Source organism: Myiozetetes cayanensis, unplaced genomic scaffold (genome assembly GCF_022539395.1).
Source record: "Myiozetetes cayanensis isolate MyiCay16 unplaced genomic scaffold, myiCay2020 scf14, whole genome shotgun sequence".
Classification (NCBI taxonomy): domain Eukaryota; kingdom Metazoa; phylum Chordata; class Aves; order Passeriformes; family Tyrannidae; genus Myiozetetes; species Myiozetetes cayanensis.
Window position 1 is genome coordinate 6,634,621 of NW_026087048.1, and position 19,760 is coordinate 6,654,380.

The following is a 19,760-nucleotide window of genomic DNA, read 5'->3' on the forward strand; positions in this document are numbered from 1 at the left end:
TGCTCCAGCCACGGGGCTGCATTCTGCTCCGGTTGACCCCACAATCTACAAAGACATTTTGGAGGTGCTTTTGACCTCCTCAACCCATATTAAGATTATCTGTGGTGCAGCTGCGGGTCAGATCTGGGATGGTGCTTTTGTAACTCTTTGCCCTACTTGGTATTTTGTTACGTGCTGTTAATCCTGCAGGGGAGGCTGATGATTTCATCAGAATTTGACACATTAAACCTTGGAAACATGTTAGTGGTTTGGATGGAAGAAATTCTAGTTGCACCAATTTCAAGTTTTTCATTTAGCCCTCCTAAAGCCCCCTGAAAGAAAGCCCCAAGCCATTTTAGCAAGGATACAAATGGATGAAGGGTACCCACACTTGTGCTGTGCCTCATCCCCTCTCAATTTTTGGGGGAAAAAAGGGAAAGCTGCCACTGCTGATGAACGTGTTTGATGGAAGAACCTGCTGGACTGGCTAAAGCTCTGCACTGGTGATAGCCAGTCTTGGCTATTAAAGTGAACTGCATGACTACGTTCCCTGTAAAATGTGTCTCCATTTCCTTTCAGGTTGGGAAGCTGATCCAAGAAGCAGCTGGAAGGAGTAATTTGAAGAGAGTTACACTGGAGCTGGGTGGGAAAAGCCCAAACATTATTTTCGCAGATGCTGATTGTAAGTCAGCACTTCCATATTTTTCTTAAAAACATTTTTTGGTGGTTTTTTTTATTTCCCCCTCCCCCCCCCATTTTAGGGCACATCCTTTTTACAAAGTGATGTGAATTAATACAGTTGTATCTAATTGCACTTTTCAATCTTACAGAAGCAGCCTAAGGTGAGCTATTTTTTATAAAAAAACAACATTTGGACCCACAGATTCATAGTCAACAAAAAAGCAGAAAAAACGTTATAACCAAGCATATAGACAGGGTGTTATTCACAGTCATGATCCCATACACATTTGTCATACTAGCCTCTGCAGCAAAGTGATCTAGTGCTTTAAGTCTGGAAATTCTGTGATTTATTTTTGCTTCACAGCCTTTATAAAATGGGAGGACTTTCATTTACACCTGAGTAGCTAATTCAGTCCGTGCAGTATTCCTTTGTTAAGTTACTATAAATGGAGATTATTCCCTTTTTTAATTTTCATAATTGAAGAATTGTGTATTGAAATATCTTCATTGCCACTGTCAGCAGGGAGCTGAAAGTTTTGGCAGAGATATGATGTTGTGCAGCTGAGATTTTTGGCACCTGAGAAGGTACAGGATAGCTGTTTAGGATAGGATATAAACACAAACTGGAAGTTTCTGCTTAAATGATCAGCGAAGAAATAGTTAAAAATGTTGATATCTAAATTGTCAACAGGAGGTTTTGAAGTTAACACTCCATTAAGATGAATGAGACGGTTCACACCTTGCTCAGAGCTCTTGTTTCAGGCTGTGTGCAGGCACACCATACTCAATGCCTTCTCTGAGAACTTTGTAACCCCAATAAATAGACACACAGGGATTTGGTCTTCTAATTTAAAAGGGGAAGTGAATAGAAGAATGGTTCTGAACAGCATCAATTGCAAGAGTTGGTTACAATTCTGTACCCATTTTCAAAACTTATCAATGTCTGAAAGACTAGGGAAAGTTTTAACAACTTCCAGCAGCTTTTCTCCATAGAAATGTTTTACCAAGCCAAGGATCTACATTTCAGCCACAGTCATCCTGGAAAGCTAAAAAAGCTCCTGTCAACCAGAGCCAGATGCAGATGTTACAGCCTTCTACCCCAGTTAATCCCCCATCTCCCAACAGATATCACTACACCTCAAATGCCCCTAAGCCGCTAACTCACACTGGATCACCTGAACATTTCTAGTAGACTGATACATGCCGGGGGCAGGTCTGTGTTCTGACCTTCCATCGGGGAAGAACTCCTGGCTGCCACACAGAGCTGTCATTTTTCTGTGATGAAATTACAGGCAGCAGGGGAATAACAGACACAAAGGAGAGTACAGTCTTCTTCAAGACTGTTGGTTCCACAGTAGAAAGCTCTCTAAAGCTCTCTGGTCTTCCCACAATTACAACCTCAAGCACTTGACCTAAAATTTAGACTTCAAAGCTCTGATTATTTAAGAACAGCAATTTGCTCACCATTCTAAAGGAACTGTTTGTTCTGCTTGAAGAACACTGTGTGCCAAAAGTTAGCAGAAAGCATGATAAAGCTGTTGAAAGTTTAGTGCACAAAAAAGCCTCAGAGAAGAATGGTTAGACCCCCTCGTGGTGAAAAACTGCTAACAATAGAGGAAGAAACATCATTTAATCCCATCTATCCACTAGTGCTTTCAATCTCCACGGAGCTGCCTGGGAAATTTTGAATGTGGTCCAGGGAACACCCCATATAATTTTTCTGAAGACCACACTGAGGGCAGAATAAGATTTTTCTGTTAGATGGAGCTGTCTAGAATGTGCTGAAAGTAAAGCACAGTTGCTTTGTTTAGTCCATAGAAGATTATACTTCAAGGAATGTTCCAAAGTGCTGCAGTTGGTATCAGAGGTATTGCAGTGCTGTGGGGCATCACTGTCTAGGGCTGAATTCATTCTTCTTGTCTCATCAGCTATTACACCCAAAGGAAGAATGTAGCTCTGAATGTCTAAATATGACTGGATCCTCCCTCCTACTTGGATAGAGAATGTGTTAGTTGTACCTCCAAGGAAGTCAGAGTAGAAATCAAGGGCTGATGGTCCTATAACTGACCTATAATTTTACAGCCTTACCCAGTCATCTATATAGGCCAAGAAGATGTTTCTGTATTGCAGAAAAAGACTCTGGCATTTTGGAAGGACAAGTCTTGCCATTTTTTTGCCAAAAGTCAAATTCTTCCAAGTCCTTGGTTTGCTGTAATTCTCTCACACATGCAGTATTAAACCAAGTGACAGCTTGGGAACATTGACAAATTTTCCCCTCTTATACTGACCCCAGTCAGACAGACTTTATATGAGGCACATCCCGCTTCCTGGGGTCTCTTAAAAGACCAATTGATAAATGATGTGTTTCTGGCATATAAGACACTGGTGAAGTTGTTCTTGCACACCCTACTCCTATAGACTGCTAAAGCGCTGTCTTGGTTTAACTTCTGCAGTGGGAATATTGTGTGACTTGTGTCACGAGGTGGCCTGTGGAAGGTGTTACCTGTGGACTCTACCTAGGTGATGCCTGAAGTCACAAGCAGTCCCTTGAAGTCTAGTGTTTCTGAAACAGTTGTCATGCTCCTTAACATCCCTCCAGTACAGCTGTGTCCAGGGTGCAAAAATGAGGAAAAAAATCAATTCTGGACATGATTTAAAGCTCTGTATTTTCACAGGAATTATGACACAAAATGAATCAAACTCATTTGTGACCTGATAAAACCACAGTATGTTTTGATTCAGGTTTTTTTTAACCAAATCCTACTTCTGAAGTTTTGGGAATGTGGCACTGTGTAATACACGACACCGGTGCAAGAGCAGATTTGTCTACAGTGTTTCAGTGCAACATGTGCTGTCTTGGTTTTTTAGTGGACTATGCTGTGGAACAAGCTCACCAAGGGGTGTTCTTCAATCAAGGTCAGTGCTGCACTGCAGGCTCACGGATTTACGTGGAAGAATCAATCTACGAAGAGTTTGTCAGAAGAAGTGTAGAACGGGCAAAGAGGAGAGTTGTGGGGAGCCCTTTCGACCCAACTACAGAACAAGGTCCCCAGGTAAAGGAACTGTGCTTCAGCTCCACAGCCCAGCCTGGAAGTGTTTAAATGCCACTAAGACAGAGGTCAGTCAGTGCACACTCACTCGCAGTCCAGGGTAGCTGACATGATGTTTTCAAGATTAAAATTCTAAAGGCTTAGATAATCTGTGCAGCTCTGAGGTGCTTCTTGTTAATTAAAAATCTCATGTTAAATATCAATATTTGCCTCCCAGTTTTAAGAGCAAGATTTGGATCTTCAGCCCCCAAGATATAGCTGTAAACTGTGAGAAGCTCTCTAAAGTGTGAGCACTGACTTTCAAGAATTGTCTACAAGCATAACTCTGCTTGTAGGCCCATGAATTCTAAGCAAATAATGAACATAATCAGAAATAAGTATTTAGAAAATGTTTCTGCCACTAATAACCATCTGGGATTATACCATTTTCAGGAAGTTAACTTGGGACAAAAATTAATAATCTGCTTTTTTTGTCCTTACAAACTAGATTGTTTAGCAAGAATGTGGGTTGAGCCACAAACATAAGGGAACACACCCTAAGAAGACTGAGCCCAAGGTCACAGCCAGCAGCTACTTGTAGATCTTTGCCTCTCCAGCTCAAAGAGTACTCAATATAAGCATGAGCCTGCCCACTGGGACGTGACTTGCCTAAAAACCCTTATTCTGACTCAACTGTCAAGTACATGGTCTGCAATTCTGCTTCTTCTCTCTTTCAGATTGATAAAAAACAATACAATAAGATCTTGGAACTGATTCAAAGTGGCATTACAGAAGGAGCAAAACTCGAATGTGGGGGTAAAGGACTAGGAAGAAAGGGCTTCTTCATTGAACCTACAGTGTTTTCCAATGTAACAGATGACATGAGGATTGCCAAGGAGGAGGTATTTGCACAAGATCATTTTAGAATGTCCTAAACGTGACTTTTTTTTTTTTTTTTTTGCTTTTGTTTAATTCCTGAGACCAAAGCTTCAGAGTGAAAATTACCACTATATTTTAAAAAAACTAATAAAATCTTTTCAGAACTCCTTATGCACACAGCAGCTGACACCAGTTGGGAAAGGAAGCTCAATTTTTGTCATTGGCTGTAAGGTCTCAGACCTCAAGGAGGAGATAAAGGTAGAATAGATGAGTTCCACTGAGGCAGCTGCTTTGGGAAATTCATGCAGTTTTACAGACAGATATTACCAGTATTAAATCTTGCTGCAGAAACAGGAGAGAGAAGATAAATAAAAAAGCGGAATAAAATGCATCTGAGTGGGCCAGTTTAACAACTGATGATTAATCTTTGTTGCAGATTTTTGGGCCCGTCCAAGAAATACTGAGATTTAAAACCATGGATGAAGTTATAGAGAGAGCCAACAATTCTGATTTTGGGCTGGTAGCTGCTGTCTTCACAAACGACATAAACAAGGCCCTGACAGTCTCTTCAGCAATGCAGGCTGGAACAGTCTGGTAAGCAAAAGTTACCACACTCCTGCTCTTGAAGACAAAGAGTTTGACTCACTATCATTATATCACCTCAGTCTTGCACCCTTTCTTTAAAAATATTTATCTAGACAGTCCTAGTGGTGAATCACTAGCCAAGACATGGAACAGCTGCAGGGGGTGTTGGGACTGCTCCCTGCTGGGAAATGCTATTGAAAGTAGAAAGCACCTTGCCATTGCTGAATGGCAGGACTGAAAACAAACAGGATAAAGGATCCTCTGTGCACAGAAGAGGATTCCTGTGAAGTTTCTGCCCAAGGCACAAAGAACTGTGTACTTTCTACATTAAGGAACTGAGGGGACACATCCTCTTTAGTCCTTAGGAGTATGTAATGCCACCTCCAGAGATGAGTAGCCTTCAATTTAATATGTCAAGCCTGGGTAAACTAAAGATCTGCAAGAAATTAGGGAGAAAAAGGGCAAATTCAAATGTAATAGCTCTAAGGTATAAACTGGCACTGAGGTTTGTCAGCAGATTAACAGTTCATTACTGAAGCTGTGCCCAAGTGTGGGGTCTTCTCTCCCCAGTCCTCACAGGTCAAATCCCATTGTCGTTATGAGTAAGGAGCAGAATGGGTTTTTTCAGCACAAATCCCTCATTTCTTTTCAACATGAAACAAGCTAAGAGGCATACAGTGTCCTCAGCTTCACAAGTTTCAGCCTCTCCCTGAGTTATCCAAAGGTCTCTGACAGCGCAGCTGGACTTAATGCCTCTTCCTGTTACAGGATAAATTGCTACAATGCCTTAAATGCCCAAAGTCCTTTTGGAGGATTCAAAATGTCTGGCAATGGGAGAGAGATGTAAGTATTACACTGCTGTTTCCTAAATTGTTTTCAGCTCTACAACTTAATAGACATTAGTGGATCCTTCCATGCAAATTAAGATCAGGAAATATCCCAACCTGAGAATCAGAGCATAATAATATAATATAAGGTGACTTTTAATCCTTGCAGGTACTTAATGCAATTGATTTACATGCTGAGACCACTTTTCTGGCTTTTTTTAATATTGCAAACTATTTACTGGAACTCTCTTCTTATCCTGAAAGGAACTGAAATGTTATGAGTATTTTTCTGAACTTGAAAATGTGCTTTCTGAAAGTTTTTTTAGCCATATTAACCATTATTTTTTCAGAAAAACCCCCTTTTTGGTACTGCTTATTCACTGGTTTGGTGTACTTGTTTCAGAGTTGTTTTGCCATATATTTTGCCTCTCTTGCTTTTTTCCCTTTTCTTTCTTCAGTTTTTACTGCATTTATTAATATAGGTCATCTGAATCTTATAAAGAAGTTATCAGCTTGCAGATTTATAAACAATGTTAAATGAAATCAGACCTAGAGAAGGAGACAAATGTGTTTACATCCCTTTCAAAAAATCAGTTTCCATTACAAAGCTTTCTGCCTTTCTTATTCCATTTAGAACTAAGTGCCAAATATTTTGAAATGGAGCTCCACACCCAAAAACTGCTCCATGTAGCTAATTTAAAGTCTTACCAGTTTTTCATTCTCATTACAATCACAAGGAAGTTTAGCAATTGCATCAGCCCCAGAGTGGTTACATACAAAGGATTCAATTAATTTCTGTCAGGAGGCATGTATGTGTACCAGATATGTCTCACCTAAGTTTTCAAAATAGCTTATGGCTAATAGCAAACTCAGCAGTAAAACTAAAGTAGGGTCAAAGTCTTTAAAACTTTAAATATGTTGAAGTATACAACTTGATCTATAAAATAAGCTCTATGTAGTCTGAAGTATTTTCCCTCGTTAGGGAGTACTTTGAATAACACATTCATACTATTCTCCACATTCATGAGTTATGAGGTGATCTCACACTGGCATAAATATGTCAGCTCATCTAACTCTTATCATTGTGAAAATATTCTAAAACTACTAAGCTCGATAGAGCACTTGAGTAACTTGACACCCGAGAGCGACCCCACTGACTCCAGGGAGGTTCACTGTGCAAGCAAAATATTCACGTATTTGTGGCCTAGAGTTCTTGAAAGGGGAGAAACCGGGCAGTGCCCCAGCTCCCATGGAAAATCTGTGGTAGCTGCACACTTGATTCCCATCTACAGCTTTGAAATTATTCATCAGAAACAACAAATGTTTGGAATGGCAATAATCTCCATCTCTCAAAGATGCCTGAAAACCTACTTAGGAGTAATTATTCTACTCTGTCAGAACCTCTTTGATCAGATATCACCTCCTAATTCACCTCCCCCACCCTGCATTAATACCTGCATACCTTTTATTTAAATGCCACAGTTTCTTAGATCCTTGTTTTTAGGGGATACATTTTACAGCATAAATAATGTTGAGTCAGGCAATTAAAGGAAATAAAAAAAAAAAGAAACAGTGTTCATACCTAAGTGTGTCATTGCTAATCTAATACTGTGTTACAGCCAGATCATAACTGTGCCACTGTGCTGCTTGTACTATCTGGGACTTGTTTTGGTCCTGCATTTAAATTCACAGGTTTTCATCACACATGGGCAAAAAACAAACACAGAAAGTTGCAATCTGTTATATTAATTTTACACTTCCACAGAAGTGCATCCCAGTAGAGAACCGGAACTCATGTCCACAATACAGCTGATTTCTGTTTGCATTAGGACTGCTAACAATATTCTTGTATTCTTGAAGGGGTCTAAAAGACACGGGTTTTTTACATTCATGCTTCTTTAAAGCTCCATGTCACTACCTGGGTGATGTAAAATATAACTCCTGTAATTAAAAATTGGGTGACTCATCCCAGATAACCACATGTGGCCATTTTATATTTAGAGTTCCCCAAAATTCTGCTTTCTGTCCACATGTCTTCAAGGGAAAGAAGTGCCATTCTACCTCAGAACTATCCTTTAATGTCACAGGAATTATTATTGTCTGGATAGCTCCAATATAGAGCAGTGCACAGTTGAATTCCAAAAAACAAGTGCAAGCATGAGAAGGGCTTGGAATTGTAATTCTTTTCCTTATCTTTTTTCTCTTGGACTGCGGGAGGGAAGAGAGTATGCAATATTTCTTCTTGAAAAACAGTTTGTTTCCCTTCCCTCATACCTACACAACCAAGACATAACACCATGCAGAGTTGACCCATGGGCTCCTTCCTTTTCACAGACACAACCCTTGTTCTCACCCTGATACTGAAATGCAATCCAAGAGGACTCAGAGTGGCAGTAGAATAGGATGTTATTGCTCACTGTATTAGGCTGTGGGGACAAGCAATTCCTTTAAGTGAACACACACAGACTCTTCTGCTCTGAATGTCTGGCATAACCCATCTTCCTATTCAGCAAGTGCAACTTTGTAATTTAGAAAAATACTTACCTTAGAATTCATCACCACTGTCCACTTCCAAACTTTTGGCCAGAAAACAGATGCTTAAAGCCCTGAAGCCTTGAGCTGAATAAATAGACAATAAATGTCTCTAATTTTGTTTGGCAGACCAAGATAAGAAACTAACTGGCAGTTGGGACATGGATAAAATCGCTGGCCATGCTGTAGGCCAGGTTATCTATTGGCTTGCAAAAACGTGTCCAACAGGTGTCTGGAGCTACACACATCTCTTAAGCATAATTATCCAAAGCAGAACATGTGTCCCTCAGAGCTATGGGGCAGACAACTGGGACGAAGGAAGTAGCTGGTTTTTAGCAGCATGGAGGATCTTATGTAGGGTGCTGTACCAGGACAAAAAGAAGTTTTCTGCAGAAATCCAGAGGGAATCTGAGCAGGCTGAACTCTCTTCCACAGCATGTGCAAATGGTGATTCCTGCTGCTGGATATTTTGCCAGGGAATAAAGATCAGTGGATTATGAGTCAAGTTCATCTTTATGCAGGGTTGTGAGTAGTTCATTTTTCATTGTACTCAGCGTGGACCTTCTCTTTCTTGAGAGCAAATGTAAGCAGTAATTTCACTGGCCAGTGGTGTAGGTCTTGGTGTTTGCACATTTTTAAGGTCTGGAAAAGACAGAGAACATCAATTCACTCCCAAAAATTTCATCAACAGACAATGAGAATTTCTGGGTTTAATGTTCTGTACCTCCTTATGAAAGGTTGGAGCCATCCATCGTTATTTTGACCTAAACTGAACTGAAATTTTAGGTTATATCTTAATTTTATCAAGAAATCACTTCATAGGTTTTTGCTCGCTATCTGGTATAAACTGATGCTGCAATTTATTTTCCAGGGGTGAATGCGGATTGAGAGAATATTCTGAAGTTAAAACTGTGACAATAAAGATCCCTCAGAAGAACTCCTAAAATGATGAAGGACCCTGTTGTGCAGAAGAGCACATGATGCCACCTTCTCTATTCCTTATGGAGACCAGCACTCAGGAATAAAAAGTGTTACACAATATATATTTAAGAAATTAAGTTACAACATATATACTGGGCACATAACTGCGTACATAAGGCAAACCAGCTCTGCATGTTTTCATAAAACTCTCCTGAGAATCATTACATCTTTATAAAAGCAATTATAAAAAGAGATAAAATTGCTATTGGACATCATTTAATAACGGTTCTAGCTATAAAACTGTTAAATGCAAATGCATGCACACACACATTTATCTCTTCTTTAAATAAACAAAATAAGTCTTACTGCTTTCAGGTTGCCTTCTCAAACAGACTTGCCTTGTACTGACATTGTTTTGACCAGGGCTCTATAAGATTTTACCCAAAACACTAACAATCAACAATACAAACAAGTACCACTGATGTTCTTAAAAAATTAAAAGATTCTGAACGGTGATGACCCCAAACCTGGTAGACTGGCAACGTTCCAATTAGCACAGTCCCATAAAGAGGTCACACTGGGGAGGGAAACAATCTGCTGTATGAACAATGAAAGCCAAATACTTATCAGTGAGGTTTGGCTTTCGTGACTCATGGTGATTTGGATTTCAAAGCTTATTTCATAATTACTTTATGTCGCGCTAGAAGCAAAAAGTCCTCCTTCACTTACAGGAACTTGAAGGGTTTTACCTGCCTGCCAAAAGAGCAAGGCCAGACAGGGTGGGAGGGTGTTAACAAGAACAGGAACAGATCCCAATGCTTCACAGAATATTTCAGCTTTCACTGCTTGTCTAGTTTTGTTATTGTTGTTGTTGTTACTGTTGTTGCTTTCACCGTTTCTCTTTTTTTAAACAAGTATATGCATACGCAGGCTTCATTTATTTGTCTGCTATTAACCTGCCTGGGATTACACTGGGAATCGTTAGGTTACAGCAAGAACCCAGCCTAAGCCCACCTGGCAAGAACTAAGCCTGACTGAATTTTTTTATTAAATGATGGCTCTCCGTGCCTGTGAACTTCACGTAGTGTTACTGGCTGGTACTGGCTTTTCAATTATGTTTGGGGTCTTTTGGCCCAGAACAAAAACATGAGCAAGTTCTTCTAGAAGGTGTTTAAAGCCTGTCACATCATTACCTGCTGCCCACAGAATCTCTTCCAGCTTTAAACTGACACACTGAACACTATCTCTTCCTTCTTTCCAGCTGCAGAACTCATTGATTCCCCAGACTTTTTTTAAAACAGGTTTCATTTTTATGTTTTAACTTAGAATTAAGGAAATCTATTTTAAAAGTACAGTAAATCATCTACTCTGTGTAGCTACATTATCTGGGGTGTAAGGACAGAATTATGGCCTCAGGTATAGGTTTTCCTGGCTGCAGAGTCTATGCTATGAACTGTTGAAAACTCCAGACCTGATCAGCAAATAATTTCTGCACGTTCTTAGCTTCCTTTACTCTCTGAGGAATTCTTCTTAGATTTGAAGTTGTAGGTGTCCTTCAACATACTGCTGGATTAGGAGTATTAAGAGTGTCCAGCACTTTGTAGTGTGGTGGCCCTCAATATTTCATAACTCATGTCAAACTGTATATGTGTTTTTAAAGCAATACTTACACATGTTCTTATTCAGAAATGACAGTACATTCACAGACATGGAGATAAATCCAAGTATTCCTGAGTTGTTAAATTCAAATGCCATATACTTCTACTGTAGTGTTTGTCAGAGTGAAGAAAAACAAAATACAGCGAGAGATTAGTTATCTTTTAAACTGCAATATAAAATGTGAAAAAGGAGATTTTACTTCTTTTCTCCTATTTACTTAAAAAAGAAACTTCTTGTGCTAACAGCATTTACACCATGTACTCTTTTGTATTCTTTTTGTGTATTTTGTATGTCTGTGCTTTATTCCCAATACATTCAGGTAAATAATATAGAGTTGCCATTTTTTCAACCCTGTCACTGCAGCTCCATTTGATGTACATGGATTTGTGAAATCCTTTTTTAGATGTACCATCTGCATGGATCCAACAAAACATTTTTCCAGTCCCTGCAGCTTTTTGTTACAGTTTTTAATCATGTATATAGTTATATGTTATTAAAAAAGTAAAAGGATATTTTCTATGAAGTTTTTTCCATTAAAAAGGTTTAGAGAAAGACTTTAGACTATGAGACTCCTTTATTGTTGACAGAGCTATAAAAATATTTAAAAAAATATTTTCTTAGCAAAAGATCTGCTCTCACAGTAGCTTTATTTTCATTTGCAAAAGTGAATGAAGTAAAAGGCCAGTTACATTTTCTGGAATATTATTGCAGCTGTATGAAAAACACTTGTGAATTGCAGATCTAGGTCATAGTCAAAGTTCATCCTCACCCTCATGGTCATAAAGTTTAGGTATTGGGGCAGGTCTGAAATCATCAGAAACAGTGGGGCATCCTTACAAACTGCTGCATCACAGCTTGATTTTTGGATAATGTCTAAAAAAATCATGATGCCTTTTCTTTCTCTAGTAGATGAGTCACAGATATAATTAAATTAACACTCGGATCTTTTATGGAGTGATATTCCACTTGTCTTTAATTTCAAAACGCTAAAATGGGAAAAGGACAGACAGTGTTATCTGAGTGCCAGTAAAATTCACATGGCCAGGTACTATGCAACCCTCCCTCAAGCGATCCCTTTATTCCAGGGTTACTTTCATTGCCAGGAACTGCATTCCTCTTTTGAAATGGTGTCTATTTAGCTGAAGTAACTACTCAGTTAATATGGCCAAGGCACTTCATTGTGTGGCAAGCAATGGTCAGACCTCAGTGTTACAGAATAATACTGCTGATTTAATCAACAGTCTACAGACTATGACAATAAAGGAACTTGACTAGAATAGATGGGATAAAAGAGAACAGAACTTAATAACCGGAGGTAAATTGCATTCTCAAAAAGGAGTACCGTTCTTGAAAGCCTGGGATATCAGGTATATATTAAGCAGAGTATCATTTGGCTTTAACAAGTGGCATGGACAGCTCTGTCATGGGACTTTGAGTGGACAAACAGCCCTTTCCATATTCCCCATCTCTCTGACCTGCTTGCAACCTGTCTCACCACTCCAAGCAGTCACACAGGCACAAGCAATGGAGTGCTTTTCTCAAAGCAAAAGAAATGAAGAAAGGTTGTTCTGGAACCCATTGAAAATAAGGAGTGTTGTCATCTAATGAAGGGAACAAAGTTTAGTCCATAGTAAACAAGTATTCTGTGGAGCTCCAGACAGTGAAAAGAAATGTATTAATAAAAGTGTGTGCAGGTTAGTAAAGGGAGAGTTCAGAAATAATGTATTTCTTCTGATAAAAGGACGTGAAGGAAGGCAAAAAGAATTTCACTTCTGCAGCCTTCAGACAAAGCAGTGGATATTGATACTACTCGGACAGCATTCACACATTTATTGGTGCCCTGTTACAGAGAAAGCTCTTTCTTCCCATGGAGGCAAGGATGAAAAAACTTGCCATGTATATGCAGTGGAACTGTGTGTCACAGTGCCCTCTTATTTCTCTGTTCTGTCCTGGAAAAAAGAACCATAATAACACGGAATTCAGGGCAGCAGTTGAGCTGGAGAGGAAGACAAAGACAAGCAATGTACTGTACTGTTTAGCTCTGACTCTGCATGGTCACACCTAGAGCTCTGGAGAGCTACATTTACCACCTTGCATTTGCATCCATACGTCTCCATTTACTGCATGCTAAGTCCATCAACACAGGAAGTTATTTTTCTCATAACAACCTCATACCACAATGACTGATATTCGCAGTGCTGTATCTATCAGGAAGCAGGAAAAGCCTCTGTGGCTATTAGGTGCCATCAGCATTCCCAGCCCATTCAGATAGACTTCTCTCAACACATTAGACTACAGCTGCACAAAACACATCTTTCTTCCTTGCCCTCGTTAAACACATAGTTGATAAATTCTTTCTGTATCTTCACTGTATCTTCTGTGTCAATTGAAAGTGCACAGGTATCAGGGAATTATGTGTGGCCTTGCCAGAAAGCTCAGGGGCTTTTTGAAGCAAACTGTGTGACTTTAGCATGAAGTTAGAACATTTATAAGGACAGATTAGTGAGAGCTGGGGGATGAGAGTAGTGGTATAATAGCACATGATTAAAGTGTGGCTAGGATATGCTACTACTAAGGCTTGAGGTCCCATTTTCCTCTTCCACACAGCACAATGTGGAGTGCTGGGATGCTGGTTTCAAAAGCACTTTCCTAATTTTTCTCAGAGGACTGGAACTGACATGCTGGAATTCAAGGGTAACACAAGTAACAGATGATTACACCTGGCTGCAGTGCAAGTTCAGTCATTTCAGTGGTGCAGAGCAGGTTAAGCTGCTTGTAGCCACAGCTGCTACACTGGGTAGTGCTCAGCACCTGGTTATCTAAGACTTAGGCCCAGAGGCTGCACACACATACAGGGATGAGGATCTGTCCCAAAGACGGTGAGGAGAGGCACAAGGCTGATTCGCCTCTTGCTACAGCCAGGGTAAGTCACCAGAGCTGTTGTGTAATGTACCCAATCCCCTTAGCTAATTGTTAGAGAGGGACAAAAAGCACATCAGCATGCTCCTGCTGCACAAGAATGGTTGATTCTGAAATAGTTCTGAGAGCTGAGTTTACATCCTGAACCCCCACTGAAAACCAACTTCATACTCCCAGCACAGGTACTCTAGAGCTCAGTTACACCATAAAGACTGCATTTATTATTTTTTTCTGATATCATAAATTTAAATCCACTCAAGCCATATGGAAAAGAGGGACTGCACCTACAATCCACTGCTTCTCTATGGTGAGCGTTTGCACTGCTACCTTTCATGGGTTTATAGGATGAGTTTCACCAAATAACAGAACTGCTGTCCTGTACTGCGCACAGCACATACATTTTTGGCTATGCCTGCAGTGCTGGGAAGCACTCCAGGGAATATTTTCCCACCTAATTTCAGGTGAGATTTATAAACACAAATTATGGAGGGCCTTTGCTATCAGCTGTAATACCCTGAAGTCTCCAGTGCCCAGGGAGGCTGGGACATCTGCCGGGGCAATTTGCCTCAAGGGTGAACAAAGTCTGTATTGCTGGTATATTCCCTAGTGCATTACTGCAACCATTCTTTGTATTGTCATTTAATCCGAGTATCTAACAGCAAATCCTGCAATTACAGGATGCTTTCATGGTGTCTTAATCTGCCTGAAGTCTCTTGATGGGACCTGCTAAATAAACGTGGATTGTGCAAGCACAACGGCAACAGACTGTAAGAAAAGCTCCAGCTGCAGAGGTTGCCAAGGAGGCCGTGCACACAGCGGGCTGGAGTAACCCAAAAGGGTGCTTGTGAAATGTTTGTGCTGCTGGCAGGCAGCACACTGCCAGGACAGATCACACATCATGCATTTGCACATCAAATGGGGCTGCACTGGTCTGAGAGCATGGGAAAGGCCTGTCTTGAACGGCATGTGTCCTACTTCCTAAACATGTATATTTTACACTTTACACTTGGTTATTGGCCAGATTGAAAGTAGCGCAAGTTCCCCAAAGCTTGTCATTTTGCCTTTGAAGTAGAACTGTTTGGATAATGTTTCCTTTGGCAATTTATCTATGTAACAAAGCAGGAACTTAGCTGCATTGGCCTCTCAGCAATCCACCACTAGCTTTTGTCAGAGTACTCATACACTTGCGTATATGCACTCACACAGAATTCGATCATTTTTCATGACCTTGCATAGCCCCTCTCCTTCTCCCTCATGGTTCCTCATGATAAGGTTGGTGATAATATTAGCTCACTTAATTTTGGGGTTTTTCCTTGCTCTATGTACACCTGGCTGAGTTCCCATTTCCTACAGCAGCATAATTAGCAAGATGTTTGTGTGCAGCTTGCTCCTGCTGCCAAACAAAAAGGAATTGTGTTTGTATTGCTTCCCCTGGCAAAAGGGACCCAGCTCATGCCCCACTGCTTTTGTCAGTACCACAGGATGGGACATAGAGCAGAATCTCTCAAGAAGTTTCTGCTGTTTCCTGGTTTCTATTGGTCCAAAACCTCTCTCAGTCTTCATCACTTGACATCCAATCTCAAAGCACAGTCAGTGTCTGGCAAGAGAGGCCTCCTTTTAGTTTTTCACTTTGCTCATCACAAACACTCAAGTTTCTGGGAAGCATGTTGAATGGAAAGTCACTCCTCGCTCCCACCAAGAACTGCAGATTAAGGATGATGGCTAAAACATTCCCCTTGAATTTAATGCTCCTCCTATTAGTCAGAACTCCCAGCTTGTTCATTCCCCATGAGTGTGGCTCTCAGAGGTGGTTGGTGGGATGACCTATCCCCAGGTTGTAGAGCTATGGGGACTAAGCAGACTCTACTCAAATCAAGTATTTCAAGAAATCCACAAATGTCACCAAATACTCTTCAGCCTTATTCTTCCAGCATCCTGTCCACACTCTATTTTAAATACAATCTGGCTGTGAAATTGAGGAAAAAACCCCACATCGTTACCAAAGAAATGGGCATTCGCAGAGCTACGAGCCTGTGGTTCCTGAGGAGCCTGGATCTCCTGAGCAGTACAGGGAAAGCTCCCACACCATGATTCTGCCTCACAGCAGGATTGCCCCGGCACAGGGGCTGCCACGTCCCATGCAAGGAGGAGGTTGCTGAGAGCACTATGCCCCTTCTATCCTGGCATGAATCTAAACAGGAACATGACTCTTTTCTGAGAAGCTGTCCCATGTTTCTCCACAGTGCACACTGCACACCTTAAGCCACAGGAAGCCATTGCTACAGAGCTCCTGGGCACTGTTAAACTGGCCAAGTCTCTGATCACATCAATATATACAGAACCACCAACTCCCAACACTGAAACTGCAGCAAAACCCAGAGCAATTCCTATTGTGTCTTTGCTGCAGCCCAACCTCTCCAGCAGTCTTCCCCTTGCAGCATTTGTCTCCCAAGGGCAGACACATGGAGGAAAATGCCCTGGTACAACAGACTTTCACAAGAATTTCTTTAGGGAATGCTGAACATCTGATTCACAATTCCCATCAGATTCGCCTTTGTGAATCCTTACAGATTGCTCTAGTGGGAAAATGACAGTAGACTCCAGTTGCCCAAAGCCTTTCAGAAAGACACAGAAAGATGCTCTCACCTCCTACATCTGTAGCACATTCATAGTCAAGTCTCTGAGACAAAGTCTTAAGTTAATTTCAGACTCCATTCTATAGACAATAAAATAACGATGACAAAATCACTGCAGATACTGTTTCTCAGTGTCTAAAATCACCTTGCAGCTCTTTCTCATGAAAATACCGAGTCTGTTTTCTTCCCTGTAGTGAACTGCACATGTATTATAGCAGGGCTGCCGCAAAGCTCTGCTAAAAGACAGGGTTGCTGGTTGACTTCTGTTTTAAAAACACATAGAACATCCTGAGCTCTTTCTCAGGGTTTTGGCAAAGAGGATCTTTTAACTAACTGTGTTCTTAGGTAGAACAGCAACAAATGACTCAATGATTTGTTTTTACAATGTCCTCTCTGGGAAGACTAATTACCAGCTAACCTTCTATCATGCAGTTTCAAACATGAAAAGAATGGGGCCCCATTCTTTTTCAGGAAAAATTCATACTACAGACTGCAGAATCTGCCTGGGTGGGGGCACTTTGCTGAAAGTTTCTGAAAGCTTTAGGATTATGGGCTGGCCAAGAGATTTTATGATGCTTCTAGATCTTTGAAAAATTAAGTGGGAAAAAACCTTGCTTTCCTCAGCATTACTATCTGTCTCTTTGGGGTAGTAATACAGTCACCAAACCAAACCACTGGAAATGCTGTTCTCAGCTCTTTTGCATATAAAGCTCAGAAAAGCAAAGGTGAATTTCATGCAGAAGTTGTGTTCAGCAGCAAGAACCACATTGCACAGAGCATTTTGTTGGGCCACCAGCAGATTCTGCATGACAAAGGAAATCAGACTGATGGGCTTCTTCCAATTTGTCTTTGTTCTATACAAGGGTCCAGAAGACCTTTCTTTCTTATTGATTTCCTAATGGACTTCTTTCTCCCTTCTTAACTCTTATTCCTCTTGGAGGAAATGGTGCCTCTCTAAAGGTCTGGACTGAGGCAAAGCACCAAATGTTGAACTCGACTGTGCATGTAGTCTCTGCTGGCATTTTCCAGCTTTGCAATTAAACACTGGTCAGGCCAGGCAGTAGCTCCTCATTAAACTATGTTCCTGGGTGTTCAGGCAGCAGAACCAAGGCAGCAAGCATAAATAAATTTACTGGACTCAGTACAGCAGCCAGTGTTCAGTAAGTCATCAGTCTCATCTGCACCTGCCTCTCTTAACCACCTTAACCAGTCCAACAGACCTTTTTCCCCACTATCATTATCAACTTTTACAGCAAATAATTTTGTAATCTACTTTTACAGGGCAATTAAGCAGCAGCAAAGATACTGTATGTTCAGAACTCATTGTTCAAACATGTTTATTAACCTTCAAAATAAAAAATAAACTTGCTAGGTTTTTATTCATAGTTAAGTCTTTCCCTGCTTTGAATATTATTAAAGCTCTGGAAGACATGCTTGATTACTTTAGCTTGAGCCGCAAACCATCTCCCATTGCAACCACAGGCAAATTAGTAGTGAGCAACTGCAGATGCTGCTGAGCAGAGAGAAAAGTTGATAAATCAGGACAAAATTTACAGAAGGGAATGGGGAGTAGGAGGCTTAAATGGGTTTTCACTTCCTCTTTTCCCCCTCGTCCTTAGCACACCTCACACAGCCTCATGCCTCACTCCCAGTCAGGCACTCGGTCACGTCTCCTGCACAACTCCTCTTCTACAACTGTCCTTTAAGTTGCTCTGTTTTAGAAATTTAAATTGAAAAATGCCGCTGTGTGAGAAATCTAGTTACATAAACGTCACACAACATTCAGAATTTCCAGAATCCATATAAAATCCAAACCCATTTGCTTCAGCTGCTTATTGATGTCAGGGATTTTGTAGAAGTTCAGACCTGGGAAGAAACCTGTCCTCTCTTCATAAGACTGGAGATATGAGCACTTCCTATGGAATATATTTACAGCACAAACAGGCTCTGTATGGCCTACAAACCAAAGTTACAAGAACTGTGAGAGTTCCAGTTACAATGTAAGCATCCATTTTGAAACTGTTCTAATAAAATCAAGTTATTTCAGCTGCAATGGCCAGCAGGGACAACAATATTTGCTTTCTTTTGCAACGTCTTTGTCAATCTTCCTTCATGGCATGAAAAAAAAGGCAAAAGTGTTAATTAAATAACCTGATTATTTGTATGCAGTTGATCAAAACCATGGCCTCATTGTCCTCTACAAACATCATAGGCTTGGTCTAGGCCTTGAAGGTTTTAAAAGCAAAATGAAAATCTAGGAATAAAGAAAATAATTATTACTACTATTTTGCAGACGAGATTATTGAGAATAACAAATGGGGCAGCTCATCCCAAGATTACAGAATAAAATCTACTGCAAAGGCTAGGACTAAGATTAGCTCTCCTGGCACCTAGAACAGTGCTGACTAAAACTTGTTACTTATTACTTATGCTATTGTAAAAGAAAAATTAATACGTGCAAACACGGACAGGATGAGAGCCTGGCAGAGGGGTGCTGTTTGTCTAAAGATCTGTGGTAATAGAATTTAAATACTTTACACTTCTGACAAACTGAGCTGGGGAAAGCCCTTGAAATTCTTTGGAATGAATGACCTTTCAAGGCCTCAGATGGGGGTGTCTGATTTTCCTTGTTACAGCCACACTAGCTACTCACTTGTACATATTTAGTATGTACATATTTAGTCAGTGCAGGATCTCTCAGCTAATAAATAATATCATCAGCTTTCACCAGGGCTTGGCCAGAGACAAATGAGCTACTCAGCACTTGTATCAGTTTACTGCAGTTTTGGTGTGTTGTTTTCTACTTCTCCACAGCTCAGTGGCAAGGTCCATCTTGGATATGCCTGGGAGTTATTTATTTATTTTTTACACACACACACACACACACACACATTCAGGTTGTAGGGGGGTTTTGGATGCCTACAGTCCAACCCCTTGCATTCCTTTTCTCTTCCCATTCCTACCACTGCTCCCCACAACAGGAGCTGAGCTTGTACAGGACCTAAGCACTGTTCATCCCTGCTGAGTTCACTGGGAACTGACAGTGCTCAGCAGCTCTACACACCTGGCATATACAGCGATTTAGGAATCTGTGAGAAACAATTAGGCATCAG

At 40.6% G+C, this 19,760-nt stretch overlaps 1 protein-coding gene across 4 annotated transcripts in view; it reads left to right on the forward strand.

The window, feature by feature from the left end:
* The window catches only part of ALDH1A2 (aldehyde dehydrogenase 1 family member A2), a 75,991-nt gene extending 66,193 nt beyond the window's left edge, over positions 1 to 9,798 (forward strand). For all 4 annotated transcript variants that reach the window (XM_050309862.1, XM_050309863.1, XM_050309861.1 and 1 more), the window contains exons 8-13: positions 559 to 661; positions 3,529 to 3,713; positions 4,427 to 4,591; positions 5,005 to 5,162; positions 5,922 to 5,996; positions 9,384 to 9,798. In XM_050309862.1, coding sequence (XP_050165819.1) covers positions 559 to 661; positions 3,529 to 3,713; positions 4,427 to 4,591; positions 5,005 to 5,162; positions 5,922 to 5,996; positions 9,384 to 9,456 — 759 coding nt within the window. In that variant the 3' untranslated portion in view covers positions 9,457 to 9,798. The remainder of the gene's footprint in view (positions 1 to 558; positions 662 to 3,528; positions 3,714 to 4,426; positions 4,592 to 5,004; positions 5,163 to 5,921; positions 5,997 to 9,383) is intronic.
* Positions 9,799 to 19,760: the final 9,962 nt, after the last annotated feature.